The following is a 17,544-nucleotide window of genomic DNA, read 5'->3' on the forward strand; positions in this document are numbered from 1 at the left end:
TATTAGTTTCATGCCACAGTAAGTTTTGTTTGTTCTATGCCATAGTTTGGTTAGTTGTTTTCATGTCTATAGTTTCATGTTGTATGTTTTTTGCCTTAGCTTCCGCGTACGATAGGCACGCTTGCCTTTGAGTTGTTATCTGTTTTTTGTACTTCGTTGAGTGTTGGTGAATAATTAAATATGTTCCTACCTTCTACCTTTGTCCTTAATAGTCCGTTTGCATCCTGAAAGAACAAACCTCGCAGTAAGTTGCGAAAAACCCCTCTTCATGACACTTTGCTTTTTTATTTTCAATGAAACAGTAGAAACATGTACTCATAAAGTAGTACAGTTGGCACAGAAAGTAAACGGACAGTTAATATTTAAACATTCAACATGTGACATTTCTATCAATTTTGTACAGAAAAGGTTCATGCACATTCAGATGAATTCTTCCAAATTGCAATTAAAAAATGTTTGGCCGTAGGCCGGGCTGTGTGTATGCGCACTAATCGACTGAACGAGCATGCTCTTGGCGCGATGATGTCATGTTGATGTTGGAAAAATGCATTTTTAGACAATGTGATTTGCCTGAGCGGCTTTTAGACCCCGAGAGTAACAAGCCGTTGCCTTGTTGCTTTTCCATTAAGAACAATAAATTAGTTTTTAGTAAAAGTTTGCTGGTTCTAAGAAATGTAATGCCGAGTGCATATCATTATGTCAAGATAATGGCACAAACGTTTACTTAATTTAAGAATATTTTTCAACATATTGAGCTAAAAGGTCTCATATCTTGACAAGCCAAGTTGTCTTGTTCTATTGGTAGATAATTTTGCTTAATTTAAATAAAGTACCCCTAATTTTTGTAATTTGTTTTCTTGTTTTTTAACACTGACTTTTTGCACTGCAAGATAGGCAGGTTGAAATGGTTTGGCTTCACTTTGTTTGGTCGTGAAATGTTGTTTCTGTTGTCTTTCTCTCCTTGCTGACTCTCCACCTCGTGTCCTTTCAATGCCCTCACATCTTCAAATCGGCATGTCTCCTCTCTCCCTATGTACTGTCTTCCCATCCTCTCTTTACTCTATCCTTAACTTATTGATATCTGACTTTGGATCTCTGTCTTCACCTTTTACTCACCCTGCTCATTTAAACAACCATCAAACTGTTTGACGGTCTTCCTTTTTATTTCCAATACATGCCTTGCATGTCTTCTCTAACTCTCCTACCCTTTATTTCACCCTCTTGCCTGTCCTTGCATTTTCTCTACCACCGCTCTATTTTCAACATTCCTACCATCACTTATTGTCAGGTTCAAACACTGATGACATCTATTAAACAAGACAAGAAGCAATGAATTTAACCGAGACAAAATTCAATTTGGCTCAATTTGAAGAGAAACGTGTACATCTGTACCCTTGTACAGTGTAATATCGCTCTGCCAAAAGATTGTACGCCACCACCTTTATTTGGACCTTCTCTGACCACATGACAACAGCTGCTTCTAAGGGACTGGGTCGTAAACAGCCATCACCTTTGATTACAACAGTTCAAAAGAAAATGTTGTAAACAGTTCACAGAAAAAGTTGTAATACAGTTCAAAAAGAGGTTCGTAAAACAGTTCAAAAAAGAGGTTTGTAAAACAGTTGAATAAGGAGGTTCAAAAAGAGGTCGTCTGGAACTTGGGCAGATCCTGCCTTCCCTCCACTTTGTAGTCCTTGGGTTAAAACAATATCTTTCTGTTGATTACAATACATGAAAGAAACAAACACCTACCACAGCTCTATTTTCATCATTACTACCATCATTTTGTGTCAGGTTCAAACACTGATGACATCTATTAAACAAGACAAGAAGCAAAGAATTAAACCGAGACAGAATTCAATTTGGCTCAATTTGAGGAGAAACGTGTACATCTGTACCCTTGTACAGTGTCATCACGCTCTGCCAAAAGATTGTACGCCTCCCCCTTTATTTGGACTTTCTCTGACCACATGACAACAGCTGCTTCTAAGGGACTAGGTCGTAAACAGCCATGGCCTTTGATTACAACAGTTCAAAAGAAAATGTTGTAAACAATTCACAGAAAAAGTTGTAAAACAGTTCAAAAAGAGGTTCCTAAAACAGTTCAAAAAAGAGGTTTGTAAAACAGTTAAATAAGGAGGTTCAAAAAGAGGTCGTCTGGAACTTGGGCAGATCCTGCTTTCCCTCCGCTTTGTAGTCCTTGGGTTAAAACAATATATTTCTGTTGATTACAATACATGAAAGAAACAAACACCTACCACCGCTCTATTTTCATCATTACTACCATCACTTTTTGTCAGGTTCAAACACTGATGACATCTATTAAACAAGACAAGAAGCAAAGAATTAAACCAAGACAGAATTCAATTTGGCTCAATTTGAGGAGAAACGTGTACATCTGTACCCTTGTACAGTGTCATCACGCTCTGCCAAAAGATTATACGCCTCCCCCTTTATTTGGACTTTCTCTGACCACATGACAGCAGCTGCTTCTAAGGGACTAGGTCGTAAACAGCCATGGCCTTTGGTTACAACAGTTCAAAAGAAAAGGTCATAAACAGTTCACAGAAAAGGTTGTAAAACAGTTCAAAAAGAGGTTCGTAAAACAGTTGGATAAGGAGGTTCACAAAGAGGTCGTCTGGAACTTGGGCAGATCCTGCCTTCCCTCCACTTTGTAGTCCTTGGGTTAAAACAATATCTTTCTGTTGATTACAATACATGAAAGAAACAAACACCTACCACCGCTCTATTTTCATCATTACTACCATCACTTTTTGTCAGGTTCAAACAATGATGACATCTATTAAACAAGACAAGAAGCAAAGAATTAAACCGAGACAGAATTCAATTTGGCTCAATTTGAGGAGAAACGTGTACATCTGTACCCTTGTACAGTGTCATCATGCTATGCCAAAAGATTATACGCCTCCCCCTTTATTTGGACTTTCTCTGACCACATGACAACAGCTGCTTCTAAGGGACTAGGTCGTAAACAGCCATGGCCTTTGATTACAACAGTTCAAAAGAAAAGGTCATAAACAGTTCACAGAAAAGGTTGTAAAACAGTTCAAAAAGAGGTTCGTAAAACAGTTGGATAAGGAGGTTCACAAAGAGGTCGTCTGGAACTTGGGCAGATCCTGCCTTCCCTCCGCTTTGTAGTTCTTGGGTTAAAACAATATATTTCTGTTGATTACAATACATGAAAGAAACAAACACCTACCACCCGCTCTATTTTCATCATCACTACCATCACTTTTTGTCAGGTTCAAACACTGATGACATCTATTAAACAAGACAAGAAGCAAAGAATTAAACCGAGACAGAATTCAATTTGGCTCAATTTGAGGAGAAACGTGTACATCTGTACCCTTGTACAGTGTCATCACGCTCTGCCAAAAGATTGTACGCCTCCACCTTTATTTGGACTTTCTCTGACCACATGACAACAGCTGCTTCTAAGGGACTAGGTCGTAAACAGCCATGGCCTTTGGTTACAACAATTCAAAAGAAAAGGTCGTAAACAGTTCACGGAAAAGGTTGTAAAACAGTTCAAAAAGAGGTTCGTAAAACAGTTGGATAAGGAGGTTCACAAAGAGGTCGTCTGGAACTTGGGCAGATCCTGCCTTTTCTCCGCTTTGTAGTCCTTGGGTTAAAACAATATCTTTCTGTTGATTACAATACATGAAAGAAACAAACACCTACCACCGCTCTATTTTCATCATTACTACCATCACTTTTTGTCAGGTTCAAACACTGATGACATCTATTAAAAAAGACAAGAAGCAAAGAATTAAACCGAGACAGAATTCAATTTGGCTCAATTTGAGGAGAAACGTGTACATCCGTACCCTTGTACAGTGTCATCACGCTCTGCCAAAAGATTGTACGCCTCCCCCTTTATTTGGACTTTCTCTGACCACATGACAACAGCTGCTTCTAAGGGACTAGGTCGTAAACAGCCATGGCCTTTGATTACAACAGTTCAAAAGAAAAGGTCATAAACAGTTCACAGAAAAGGTTGTAAAACAGTTCAAAAAGAGGTTCGTAAAACAGTTGGATAAGGAGGTTCACAAAGAGGTCGTCTGGAACTTGGGCAGATTCTGCCTTCTCTCCGCTTTGTAGTCCTTGGGTTAAAACAATATCTTTCTGTTGATTACAATACATGAAAGAAACAAACACCTACCACCGCTCTATTTTCATCATTACTACCATCACTTTTTGTCAGGTTCAAACACTGATGACATCTATTAAACAAGACAAGAAGCAAAGAATTAAACCGAGACAGAATTCAATTTGGCTCAATTTGAGGAGAAACGTGTACATCTGTACCCTTGTACAGTGTCATCATGCTCTGCCAAAAGATTGTACGCCTCCCCCTTTATTTGGACTTTCTCTGACCACATGACAACAGCTGCTTCTAAGGGACTAGGTCGTAAACAGCCATCGCCTTTGGTTACAACAGTTCAAAAGAAAAGGTCATAAACAGTTCACAGAAAAGGTTGTAAAACAGTTCAAAAAGAGGTTCGTAAAACAGTTCAAAAAAGAGGTTTGTAAAACAGTTGAATAAGGAGGTTCAAAAAGAGGTCGTCTGGAACTTGGGCAGATCCTGCCTTCCCTCCACTTTGTAGTCCTTGGGTTAAAACAATATCTTTCTGTTGATTACAATACATGAAAGAAACAAACACCTACCACAGCTCTATTTTCATCATTACTACCATCACTTATTGTCAGGTTCAAACACTGATGACATCTATTAAAAAAGACAAGAAGCAAAGAATTAAACCGAGACAGAATTCAATTTGGCTCAATTTGAGGAGAAACGTGTACATCTGTACCCTTGTACAGTGTCATCACGCTCTGCCAAAAGATTCTACGCCTCCCCCTTTATTTGGACTTTCTCTGACCACATGACAGCAGCTGCTTCTAAGGGACTAGGTCGTAAACAGCCATGGCCTTTGGTTACAACAGTTCAAAAGAAAATATTGTAAATAGTTCACAGAAAAAGTTGTAAAACAGTTCAAAATGAGGTTCGTAAAACAGTTGAAAAAGGAGGTTCAAAAAGAGGTCATCTGGAACTTGGGCAGATCCTGCTTTCCCTCCGCTTTGTAGTCCTTGGGTTAAAACAATATCTTTCTGTTGATTACAATACATGAAAGAAACAAACACCTACCACCGCTCTATTTTCATCATTACTACCATCACTTTTTGTCAGGTTCAAACACTGATGACATCTATTAAACAAGACAAGAAGCAAAGAATTAAACCGAGACAGAATTCAATTTGGCTCAATTTGAGGAGAAACGTGTACATCTGTACCCTTGTACAGTGTCATCACGCTCTGCCAAAAGATTGTACGCCTCCCCCTTTATTTGGACTTTCTCTGACCACATGACAACAGCTGCTTCTAAAGGACTAGGTCGTAAACAGCCATGGCCTTTGGTTACAACCGTTCAAAAGAAAATATTGTAAATAGTTCACAGAAAAAGTTGTAAAACAGTTTGAAATGAGGTTCGTAAAACAGTTGAAAAAGGAGGTTTGTAAAACAGTTGAATAAGGACGTTCAAAAAGAGGTCATCTAGAACTTGGGCAGATCCTGCCTTCCCTCCGCTTTGTAGTCCTTGGGTTAAAACAATATATTTCTGTTGATTACAATACATGAAAGAAACAAACACCTACCACCGCTCTATTTTCATCATTACTACCTTCACTTTTTGTCAGGTTCAAACACTGATGACATCTATTAAACAAGACAAGAAGCAAAGAATTAAACCAAGACAGAATTCAATTTGGCTCAATTTGAGGAGAAACGTGTACATCTGTACCCTTGTACAGTGTCATCACGCTATGCCAAAAGATTATACGCCTCCCCCTTTATTTGGACTTTCTCTGACCACATGACAGCAGCTGCTTCTAAGGGACTAGGTCGTAAACAGCCATGGCCTTTGGTTACAACAGTTCAAAAGAAAAGGTCGTAAACAGTTCACGGAAAAGGTTGTAAAACAGTTCAAAAAGAGGTTCGTAAAACAGTTGAAAAAGGAGGTTCACAAAGAGGTCGTCTGGAACTTGGGCAGATCCTGCCTTCCCTCCGCTTTGTAGTCCTTGGGTTAAAACAATATCTTTCTGTTGATTACAATACATGAAAGAAACAAACACCTACCACCGCTCTATTTTCATCATTACTACCATCATTTTGTGTCAGGTTCAAACACTGATGACATCTATTAAAAAAGACAAGAAGCAAAGAATTAAACCGAGACAGAATTCAATTTGGCTCAATTTGAGGAGAAACGTGTACATCTGTACCCTTGTACAGTGTCATCACGCTCTGCCAAAAGATTGTACGCCTCCCCCTTTATTTGGACTTTCTCTGACCACATGACAACAGCTGCTTCTAAGGGACTAGGTCGTAAACAGCCATGGCCTTTGGTTACAACAATTCAAAAGAAAAGGTCGTAAACAGTTCACGGAAAAGGTTGTAAAACAGTTCAAAAAGAGGTTCCTAAAACAGTTCAAAAAAGAGGTTTGTAAAACAGTTAAATAAGGAGGTTCAAAAAGAGGTCGTCTGGAACTTGGGCAGATCCTGCCTTCCCTCCGCTTTGTAGTCCTTGGGTTAAAACAATATCTTTCTGTTGATTACAATACATGAAAGAAACAAACACCTACCACAGCTCTATTTTCATCATTACTACCATCACTTATTGTCAGGTTCAAACACTGATGACATCTATTAAACAAGACAAGAAGCAAAGAATTAAACCAAGACAGAATTCAATTTGGCTCAATTTGAGGAGAAACGTGTACATCTGTACCCTTGTACAGTGTCATCACGCTATGCCAAAAGATTGTACGCCTCCCCCTTTATTTGGACTTTCTCTGACCACATGACAACAGCTGCTTCTAAGGGACTAGGTCGTAAACAGCCATCGCCTTTGATTACAACAGTTCAAAAGAAAATGTTGTAAACAGTTCACAGAAAAAGTTGTAATACAGTTCAAAAAGAGGTTCGTAAAACAGTTCAAAAAAGAGGTTTGTAAAACAGTTAAATAAGGAGGTTCAAAAAGAGGTCGTCTGGAACTTGGGCAGATCCTGCCTTCCCTCCGCTTTGTAGTCCTTGGGTTAAAACAATATCTTTCTGTTGATTACAATACATGAAAGAAACAAACACCTACCACCGCTCTATTTTCATCATTCCTACCATTACTTATTGTCAGGTTCAAACACTGATGACATCTATTAAACAAGACAAGAAGCAATGAATTTAACCGAGACAAAATTCAATTTGGCTCAATTTGAAGAGAAACGTGTACATCTGTACCCTTGTACAGTGTCATCACGCTCTGCCAAAAGATTGTACGCCTCCCCCTTTATTTGGACTTTCTCTGACCACATGACAACAGCTGCTTCTAAGGGACTAGGTCGTAAACAGCCATCGCCTCTGATTACAACAGTTCAAAAGAAAAGGTCATAAACAGTTAACAGAAAAGGTTGTAAAACAGTTCAAAAAGAGGTTCGTAAAACAGTTGGATAAGGAGGTTCAAAAAGAGGTCATCTGGAACTTGGGCAGATCCTGCTTTCCCTCCACTTTGTAGTCCTTGGGTTAAAACAATATCTTTCTGTTGATTACAATACATGAAAGAAACAAACACCTACCACAGCTCTATTTTCATCATTACTACCATCACTTATTGTCAGGTTCAAACACTGATGACATGTATTAAACAAGACAAGAAGCAAAGAATTAAACCGAGACAGAATTCAATTTGGCTCAATTTGAGGAGAAACGTGTACATCTGTACCCTTGTACAGTGTCATCACGCTATGCCAAAAGATTGTACGCCTCCACCTTTATTTGGACTTTCTCTGACCACATGACAGCAGCTGCTTCTAAGGGACTAGGTCGTAAACAGCCATGGCCTTTGGTTACAACAGTTCAAAAGAAAATATTGTAAATAGTTCACAGAAAAAGTTGTAAAACAGTTCGAAATGAGGTTCGTAAAACAGTTGAAAAAGGAGGTTTGTAAAACAGTTGAATAAGGAGGTTCAAAAAGAGGTCATCTGGAACTTGGGCAGATCCTGCTTTCCCTCCGCTTTGTAGTCCTTGGGTTAAAACAAAATCTTTCTGTTGATTACAATACATGAAAGAAACAAACACCTACCACAACTCTATTTTCATCATTACTACCATCACTTTTTGTCAGGTTCAAATACTGATGACATGTATTAAACAAGACAAGAAGCAAAGAATTAAACCAAGACAGAATTCAATTTGGCTCAATTTGAGGAGAAACGTGTACATCTGTACCCTTGTACAGTGTCATCACGCTCTGCCAAAAGATTATACGCCTCCCCCTTTATTTGGACTTTCTCTGACCACATGACAGCAGCTGCTTCTAAAGGACTAGGTCGTAAACAGCCATGGCCTTTGGTTACAACCGTTCAAAAGAAAATATTGTAAATAGTTCACAGAAAAAGTTGTAAAACAGTTCGAAATGAGGTTCGTAAAACAGTTGAAAAAGGAGGTTTGTAAAACAGTTGAATAAGGAGGTTCAAAAAGAGGTCATCTGGAACTTGGGCAGATCCTGCCTTCCCTCCACTTTGTAGTCCTTGGGTTAAAACAATATCTTTCTGTTGATTACAATACATGAAAGAAACAAACACCTACCACAGCTCTATTTTCATCATTACTACCATCACTTATTGTCAGGTTCAAACACTGATGACATGTATTAAACAAGACAAGAAGCAAAGAATTAAACCGAGACAGAATTCAATTTGGCTCAATTTGAAGAGAAACGTGTACATTTGTACCCTTGTACAGTGTCATCACGCTCTGCCAAAAGATTCTACGCCTCCACCTTTATTTGGACTTTCTCTGACCACATGACAACAGCTGCTTCTAAGGGACTAGGTCGTAAACAGCCATGGCCTTTGGTTACAACAGTTCAAAAGAAAATATTGTAAATAGTTCACAGAAAAAGTTGTAAAACAGTTCAAAAAGAGGTTCGTAAAACAGTTGAAAAAGGAGGTTCAAAAAGACGTCGTCTGGAACTTGGGCAGATCCTGCCTTTTCTCCGCTTTGTAGTCCTTGGGTCAAAACAATTACAATACATGAAAGAAACAAACACCTTCATGTTGCTTCCCCCCCTTAAAAATTGGAGTTTTACAAGCCTTCTTCTTGATAGGTTTCAAAGACAGCTTTTGGTCTTCATTTCAACACAAAGTGTTTGTGATAACTTGGATAAAATGAATGTTTCCCCCCACTCCAGTTCCTCCGCTGATCCAGCCGTTCGACTTCCCGCCGACCTCCATCGGCAAGCTGATGTACATCGCCTGCGTGGTGGCGTCCGGCGACATGCCCATACGCATCACGTGGCGCAAGGACGGCCAGGAGATCGTGCCGTCGTCGGGCATCACCATAGACACCAAGGAGTTCATGAGCTCCCTGCAAATCTCCAAGGTGTCGCTCAAGCACAACGGCAACTACACCTGCATCGCCAGCAACGACGCCGCCACCGTGAGCACCGAGCGGCAGCTCACAGTCACAGGTGAGGAAGACGCAGCCATGAAGGAGTCATGACTACAAAACGGGGAATTCAAATTAGAAAAGAGCAGATCAAATTCCAGGCCAAATTCCAACATCATTAACACTAAAGTATCAATACCGAAGAACGGAAAGGACAATATTAAATAAATAATACCTGGATATTAGACTTACCGGGTAGACGGAGACTTCCTTTTATTATCATTCAAATTTGAACTTTACAGTACGGATAAGAACCAAATTCTGTTGCATTAGCTCATGGTAGTGCAGGATAAAAGAGCAATAAGGTGCAGATATGAATAAATATATGATGTACAGATGAATATATTGCACTTTTGCATATGCATCCCCATTTCAATCAATCAATCTATGTTTACTTATATAGCCCTAAATCACTAGTGTCTCAAAGGGCTGCACAAACCACTACGACATCTATGGTTTTATGTTATATTGTCTTTATATAAATGATAAATGGGTTGTACTTGCCATCTCCGGGTTGGGGAGGAGACCCTGCCCCAAGTGGAGGAGTTCAAGTACCTAGGAGTCTTGTTCACGAGTGAGGGAAGAGTGGATCGTGAGATCGACAGGCGGATCGGTGCGGCGTCTTCAGTAATGCGGACGTTGTACCGATCCGTTGTGGTGAAGAAGGAGCTGAGCCGGAAGGCAAAGCTCTCAATTTACCGGTCGATCTACGTTCCCATCCTCACCTATGGTCATGAGCTTTGGGTCATGACCGAAAGGATAAGATCACGGGTACAAGCGGCCCAAATGAGTTTCCTCCGCCGTGTGGCGGGGCTCTCCCTTAGAGATAGGGTGAGAAGCTCTGCCATCCGGGAGGAACTCAAAGTAAAGCCGCTGCTCCTTCACATGGAGAGGAGCCAGATGAGGTGGTTCGGGCATCTGGTCAGGATGCCACCCGAACGCCTCCCTAGGGATGTGTTTAGGGCACGTCCAGCTGGTAGGAGGCCACGGGGAAGACCCAGGACACGTTGGGAAGACTATGTCTCCCGGCTGGCCTGGGAACGCCTCGGGATCCCCCGGGAAGAGCTAGACGAAGTGGCTGGAGATAGGGAAGTCTGGGCTTCCCTGCTTAGGCTGCTGCCCCCGCGACCCGACCTCGGATAAGCGGAAGATGATGGATGGATGGGTTGTACTTGTATAGCGCTTTTCTACCTTCAAGGTACTCAAAGCGCTTTGACACTACTTCCACATTCACACACACATTCACACACTGATGGAGAGAGCTGCCATGCAAGGCGCCAACCAGCACCCATCAGGAGCAAGGGTGAAGTGTCTTGCTCAGGACACAACAGACGTGACAAGGTTGGTACTAGGTGGGATTTGAACCAGGGACCTTCGGGTTGCGCACGGCCACTCTACCACTGCGCCACGCCGTCCCTCCAGTGAGTTAATCCGTTTTTTTTGGGGGGGGGGGGGGGGGGGGGGGGGATTGAGGGGATTATTATGATGCGTTCAAGAGTCTTATGATCTGAGGGAAGAAGCCGTTTCAAGACCTCGAAGTTCTGCCATGGAGGCTGCGGAACCTATTTCCAGAGTCCAGCAGTGAAAACAGTCCTTGGTTTGGGTTTAGTTTAGTTAGTTATAACAAAATAAACAAACAGTTTTACATTCATAAATTGAAAATGTTGCAGACCGAAAGGGTTTAGGCCGAAGTTGAACACTTATTGCGTTTATATACAGTTGTGATCAAAATTATTCAACCCCCCCACACAATTTTGGTGTTTTAGCAAGTTGGACATTTATTTCGTATTTTGTTTATAGTCATATCAAATAAAGATGTGTCAAATAGACGAATGCAACTTTAATTGTAACACTGTATTTTACAAAATACCAAAAAAGGACATTTTTCTTAATATCTCGTTGACAAAATGATTCAACCCCTTGAATCAATCAATCAATCAATCAATCAATCAATGTTTATTTATATAGCCCCAAATCACAAATGTCTCAAAGGACTGCACAAATCATTACGACTACAACATCCTCGGAAGAACCCACACAAGGGCAAGGAAAACTCACACCCAGTGGGCAGGGAGAATTCACATCCAGTGGGACGCCAGTGACAATGCTGACTATGAGAAACCTTGGAGAGGACCTCAGATGTGGGCAACCCCCCCCCTCTAGGGGACCGAAAGCAATGGATGTCGAGCGGGTCTAACATGATACTGTGAAAGTTCAATCCATAGTGGCTCCAAGACAGCAGTGAGAGTCCCGTCCACAGGAAACCATCTCAAGCGGATCAGCAGCGTAGAGATGTCCCCAACCGATACAGGCGAGCGGTCCATCCTGGGTCCCGACGAGCGGTCCATCCTGGGTCTCGACTCTGGACAGTCAGTACTTCATCCATGGTCATCGGACCGGACCCCCTCCACAAGGGAGGGGGGGACATAGGAGAAAGAAAAGAAGCGGCAGATCAACTGGTCTAAAAAGGAGGTCTATTTAAAGGCTAGAGTATACAGATGAGTTTTAAGATGAGACTTAAATGTTGAAGATCATAACTCTTAAGAACAGAATTTGAATAAGGTGTTTTCAATGAAAACACCTGTGGATCTGATTAGAACCATAACGAGCAACAACTAAACTGATTTGAAAAAGACTGTGACGCTCAGCTTCTTGTAGATTGGTCAATGGTGTATTTGCAACATGGTGAAGTCCAGGGAGTGGTCAAAGAAGTCAAGAGAGGAAGGTATTTCTCTTCATAAGAAAGGATATGGATATAAGAAAATAGCAAAGACATTACACATTCCAAGAGACACAGTTGGGAGCATAATTCACAAGTTTAAAGCTAAAGGCACAGTGGAAACACTACCTGGGCGTGGTAGAAAGAGGATGCTGTGTGCGTACAGTGGTGAAAACCCCCCGGGTAACAGCTGAGGAACTACAACAGGACATTGCAGAGGGGGGAACGCAGGTTTCGTCCCAGACAATACGAGATGAAGGCCTCCATGCCAGAACTCCCAGGCGCACCCCACTTCTGACTACCAGGCACAAGAAAAATAGACTACAGTATGTCTAAAATCATCTGGACACACCCCAAATGTTTTGGGAAACTGTTCTATGGAGTGATGAGACAAAACTGGAACTATTTGGGCCTATGAATCAACGTTATGTCTGGAGGAGAGAAAAAATGAAGCTTACAAAGAGAAGAACACCTTGCCTACTGTTAAGCATGGTGGGGGGTCAATCATGCTCTGGGGCTGTTTCTCTGCCTCAGGTACCGGGAATCTCCAGCGCGTTCAAGGCATTATGAATTCTATTTCCTAGCAGGATATATTAGCTCCAAATGTCATGAAGTCAGTGACGAAGCTGAGGCTTGGGAGACGTCGGACCTTCCAACAGGACAAGGATCCCAAGCATACCTCCAAATCAGCATCAGAGTGGTTGCAGAAGAAGGGCTGGAAGACTCTGGAGTGGCCTTCACAGTCGCCAGACCTACATCCTATAGAAAAGCTGTGGTGGGACTTGAAGAAGGCAGTTGCAGCACGCAAGCCCAAGAATATGAACGAACTGGAGGCCTTTGTCCAAGAGGAATGGGCTAAAATACCTGTAGATGCTTGCAAGAAGCTTGTGTGCACGTTTGAAGGATGTCATTACTGCCCAAGGGTGTTCTACTAAGTACTAAAGATGCATGGAACTAAGGGGTTGAATCATTTTGTCAATGAGATATTAAGAAAAATGTCCTTTTTTTGGTATTTTGTAAAATACAGTGTTACAATTTAAGTTGTCTATTTGACACATCTTCATTTGATATGACTATAAACACCAAAATTGTGTGGGGGTTGAATAATTTTGATCACAACTGTATGTATATATATATATATATATACATATATATATATATATACGTGGAACTGTGGACCAGCTCTATACTCTCGGCAGGGTTCTTGAGGGTGCATGGGAGTTTGCCCAACCAGTCTACATGTGCTTTGTGGACTTGGAGAAGGCATTCGACCGTGTCCCTCGGGAAGTCCTGTGGGGAGTGCTCAGAGAGTATGGGGTATCGGACTGTCTTATTGTGGCGGTCCGCTCCCTGTACGATCAGTGCCAGAGCTTGGTCCGCATTGCTGGCAGTAAGTCGGACACATTTCCAGTGAGGGTTGGACTCCGCCAAGGCTGTCCTTTGTCACCGATTCTGTTCATAACTTTTATGGACAGAATTTCTAGGCGCAGTCAAGGCGTTGAGGGGTTCCGGTTTGGTGACCGCAGGATTAGGTCTCTGCTTTTTGCAGATGATGTGGTCCTGATGGCTTCATCTGACCGGGATCTTCAGCTCTCGCTGGATCGGTTCGCAGCCGAGTGTGAAGCGACCGGAATGAGAATCAGCACCTCCAAGTCCGAGTCCATGGTTCTCGCCCGGAAAAGGGTGGAATGCCATCTCCGGGTTGGGGAGGAGACCCTGCCCCAAGTGGAGGAGTTCAAGTACCTAGGAGTCTTGTTCACGAGTGAGGGAAGAGTGGATCGTGAGATCGACAGGCGGATCGGTGCGGCGTCTTCAGTAATGCGGACGTTGTATCGATCTGTTGTGGTGAAGAAGGAGCTGAGCCGGAAGGCAAAGCTCTCAATTTACCGGTCGATCTACGTTCCCATCCTCACCTATGGTCATGAGCTTTGGGTCATGACCGAAAGGATAAGATCACGGGTACAAGCGGCCGAAATGAGTTTCCGGGGCTCTCCCTTAGAGATAGGGTGAGAAGCTCTGCCATCCGGGAGGAACTCAAAGTAAAGCCGCTGCTCCTTCACATCGAGAGGAGCCAGATGAGGTGGTTCGGGCATCTGGTCAGGATGCCACCCGAACGCCTCCCTAGGGAGGTGTTTAGGGCACGTCCAACCGGTAGGAGGCCACGGGGAAGACCCAGGACACGTTGGGAAGACTATGTCTCCCGGCTGGCCTGGGAACGCCTCGGGATCCCCCGGGAAGAGCTAGACGAAGTGGCTGGGGAGAGGGAAGTCTGGGTTTCCCTGCTTAGGCTGTTGCCCCCGCGACCCGACCTCGGATAAGCGGAAGATGATGGATGGATGGATGGATATATACTGTATATATATATATATATATATATATATATATGTACGTACGTACGCTCTGTCCTCCTGTCTTGGCCTGCAGTGTGTGTGTGTGTGTGTGTGGGTTCTTCTATTATCCCCGCACATCTTATATGTATTAGAAACTTTGAAAAATTAATCGATTGTACAATTTTTCTTGTAATAAAAAGTAAAAACGGGTCCCACAGACCCGAACACCAAACAAGGGTTCAATCTCTTGCAAAATGTGATGCTCTAATACCTTAATATGACAAAGCACAAATCCATGGTTTGCTTTTTTGAATTGAACATGTCTACTTATATTTATTTTCGCAGTGCCTCCTCGTTTTGTGGTGCAGCCCAACAACCAGGATGGAATCTACGGGAGATCCGGGATTTTGAACTGCTCAGTTGATGGGTACCCTCCTCCTAAGGTCATGTGGAAGCATGCCAAAAGTGCACTCGGTACAGTACATAACCACAAAGAAGCTGCTTCTTATTTACTGTCGGGTTTTTTTGTCTACAGTGGGGCAAAAAAGTATTTAGTCAGCCACCGATTGTGCAAGTTCTCCCACTTAAAATGATGACAGAGGTCTGTAATGTTCATCATAGGTACACTTCAACTGTGAGAGACAGAATGTGAAAAAAAAATCCAGGAATTCACATTGTAGGAATTTTAAAGAATTTATTTGTAAATTATGGTGGAAAAAAAGTATTTGGTTAACCATTCAAAGCTCTCACTGATGGAAGGAGGTTTTGGCTCAAAATCTCACGATACATGGCCCCATTCATTCTTTCCTTAACACGGATCAATCGTCCTGTCCCCTTAGCAGAAAAACAGCCCCAAAGCATGATGTTTCCACCCCCATGCTTCACAGTAGGTATGGTGTTCTTGGGATGCAACTCAGTATTCTTCTTCCTCCAAACACGACGAGTTGAGTTGATACCAAAATGGATACATGGATGATACAGCAGAGGATTGGGAGAATGTCATGTGGTCAGATGAAACCAAAATAGAACTTTTTGGTATAAACTCAACTCGTCGTGTTTGGAGGAAGAAGAATACTGAGTTGCATCCCAAGAACACCATACCTACTGTGAAGCATGGGGGTGGAAACATCATGCTTTGGGGCTGTTTTTCTGCTAAGGGGACAGGACGATTGATCCGTGTTAAGGAAAGAATGAATGGGGCCATGTATCGTGAGATTTTGAGCCAAAACCTCCTTCCATCAGTGAGATCTTTGAATGGTTGACCAAATACTTATTTTCCACCATTATTTACAAATCCATCCATCCATCCATTTTCTACCGCTTATTCCCTTTTGGGGTCGCGGGGGGCGCTGGCGCCTATCTCAGCTACAATCGGGCGGAAGGCGGGGTACACCCTGGACAAGTCGCCACCTCATCACAGGGCCAACACAGATAGACAGACAACATTCACACTCACATTCACACACTAGGGCCAATTTAGTGTTGCCAATCAACCTATCCCCAGGTGCATGTCTTTGGAAGTGGGAGGAAGCCGGAGTACCCGGAGGGAACCCACGCATTCACGGGGAGAACATGCAAACTCGACACAGAAAGATCGCGAGCCTGGATTTGAACCCAGGACTGCAGGAACTTCGTATTGTGAGGCAGACGCACTAACCCCTCTCCCACCGTGAAGCCTAATTTACAAATAAATTATTTAAAATTCCTACAATGTGAATTTCTGGATTTTCTTTTCACATTCTGTCTCTCACAGTTGAAGTGTACCTATGATGAAAATTACAGACCTCTGTCATCATTTTAAGTGGGAGAACTTGCACAATCGGTGGCTGACTAAATACTTTTTTGCCCCACTGTATACGTCATCTTCTTTTAATAACCCACTTCTCCATCTCTCTGTGTTTTTGTTCAGCTGGTATTGGGAGTCCTCAGCAGTACCACCCCGTGCCTCTGACGGGCCGCATACAGATCATGAATAACGGCTCGCTGCTCATCCGACACGTCCTGGAGGAGGACCGGGGCTTTTACCTGTGCCAGGCGTCCAACGGGGTGGGCTCCGACATCAGCAAGAGCATGGTGCTCACTGTCAAGAGTGAGTACAAGCCTCCAATTCCTAATAGTGATATCATTCAATTACACAGAGAAGGATAGTTTATAGGTCACTCATGGGGCGAGAATCTCTCCCCTATCTCCAATCGTTTTAAATACATTTCCTAAATCAAACCAGGCTTCGGCGGCAGTGATTGAAAATAAAAGTGAATGAGGGTTTTTTTTTTTCCCTCATAGAATATAAGTAAGTAGGACGTGCTGTACAAAGGTGGCGTGTAATTCAATCCAACTATAACCTTTTTATGATTTATGGTAGTGTAACGGAGGCCTAGCTCGATGCCTACTGCTCTCGAATTTCATATAAAGGATCCAGGTTCGAGCCTCGTGTGGAACAGTAGCAAAGACTGGACCAGGCTGGTTACAGTAGTCTTAGATAAGATTAGATTAGATTAGATAGTACTTTATTCATTCCGTCAGGAGAGTTCCTTCGGGAAAATTAAAATTTTCAGCACAATCCCATTCAAGATCAGACAAACATTACAAGGAGACAGAACAGGATCGCTGACGGGTCTGCCGGCTTCCAGCGCCCCTTACAAAAAAAGATGAAATACAGGTAAACAAGGGGGGGGGAATAGAAGATTAAAATGAAATAAAAAAATCGGTCTTAGCCTGGGCCTTGGAGAGGGGGTGCAGACTGAGGGCAAGGGAAAAAAATAAAATAAAAATAAAAAAGGTAATTGTGATAAATAATTAGAGATGTCCGATAATATCTGGCTGCCGATATAATCGGCCGATAAATGCTTTAAAATGTAATATCTGAAATTATCGGTATCGGTTTCAAAAAGTAAAATTCATGACTGTTTTAAAAACGCCACCGTACAGAGGGCCAATAAACCTTAAAGGCACTGCCTGTGTGTGCCGGCCCA

At 42.4% G+C, this 17,544-nt stretch overlaps 1 protein-coding gene across 2 annotated transcripts in view; it reads left to right on the plus strand.

Annotated features, from left to right (window-relative positions):
• Positions 1-17,544, plus strand: part of dscaml1 (Down syndrome cell adhesion molecule like 1) — a 426,233-nt gene that overhangs the window by 267,929 nt on the left and 140,760 nt on the right. For both annotated transcript variants that reach the window (XM_061878592.1, XM_061878593.1), the window contains exons 10-12: positions 9,267-9,545; positions 14,918-15,046; positions 16,482-16,661. In XM_061878592.1, the coding sequence (XP_061734576.1) occupies positions 9,267-9,545; positions 14,918-15,046; positions 16,482-16,661 (588 nt within the window). The remainder of the gene's footprint in view (positions 1-9,266; positions 9,546-14,917; positions 15,047-16,481; positions 16,662-17,544) is intronic.

The sequence above is a fragment of the Nerophis ophidion genome, linkage group LG18 (genome assembly GCF_033978795.1).
Source record: "Nerophis ophidion isolate RoL-2023_Sa linkage group LG18, RoL_Noph_v1.0, whole genome shotgun sequence".
NCBI lineage: Eukaryota > Metazoa > Chordata > Actinopteri > Syngnathiformes > Syngnathidae > Nerophis > Nerophis ophidion.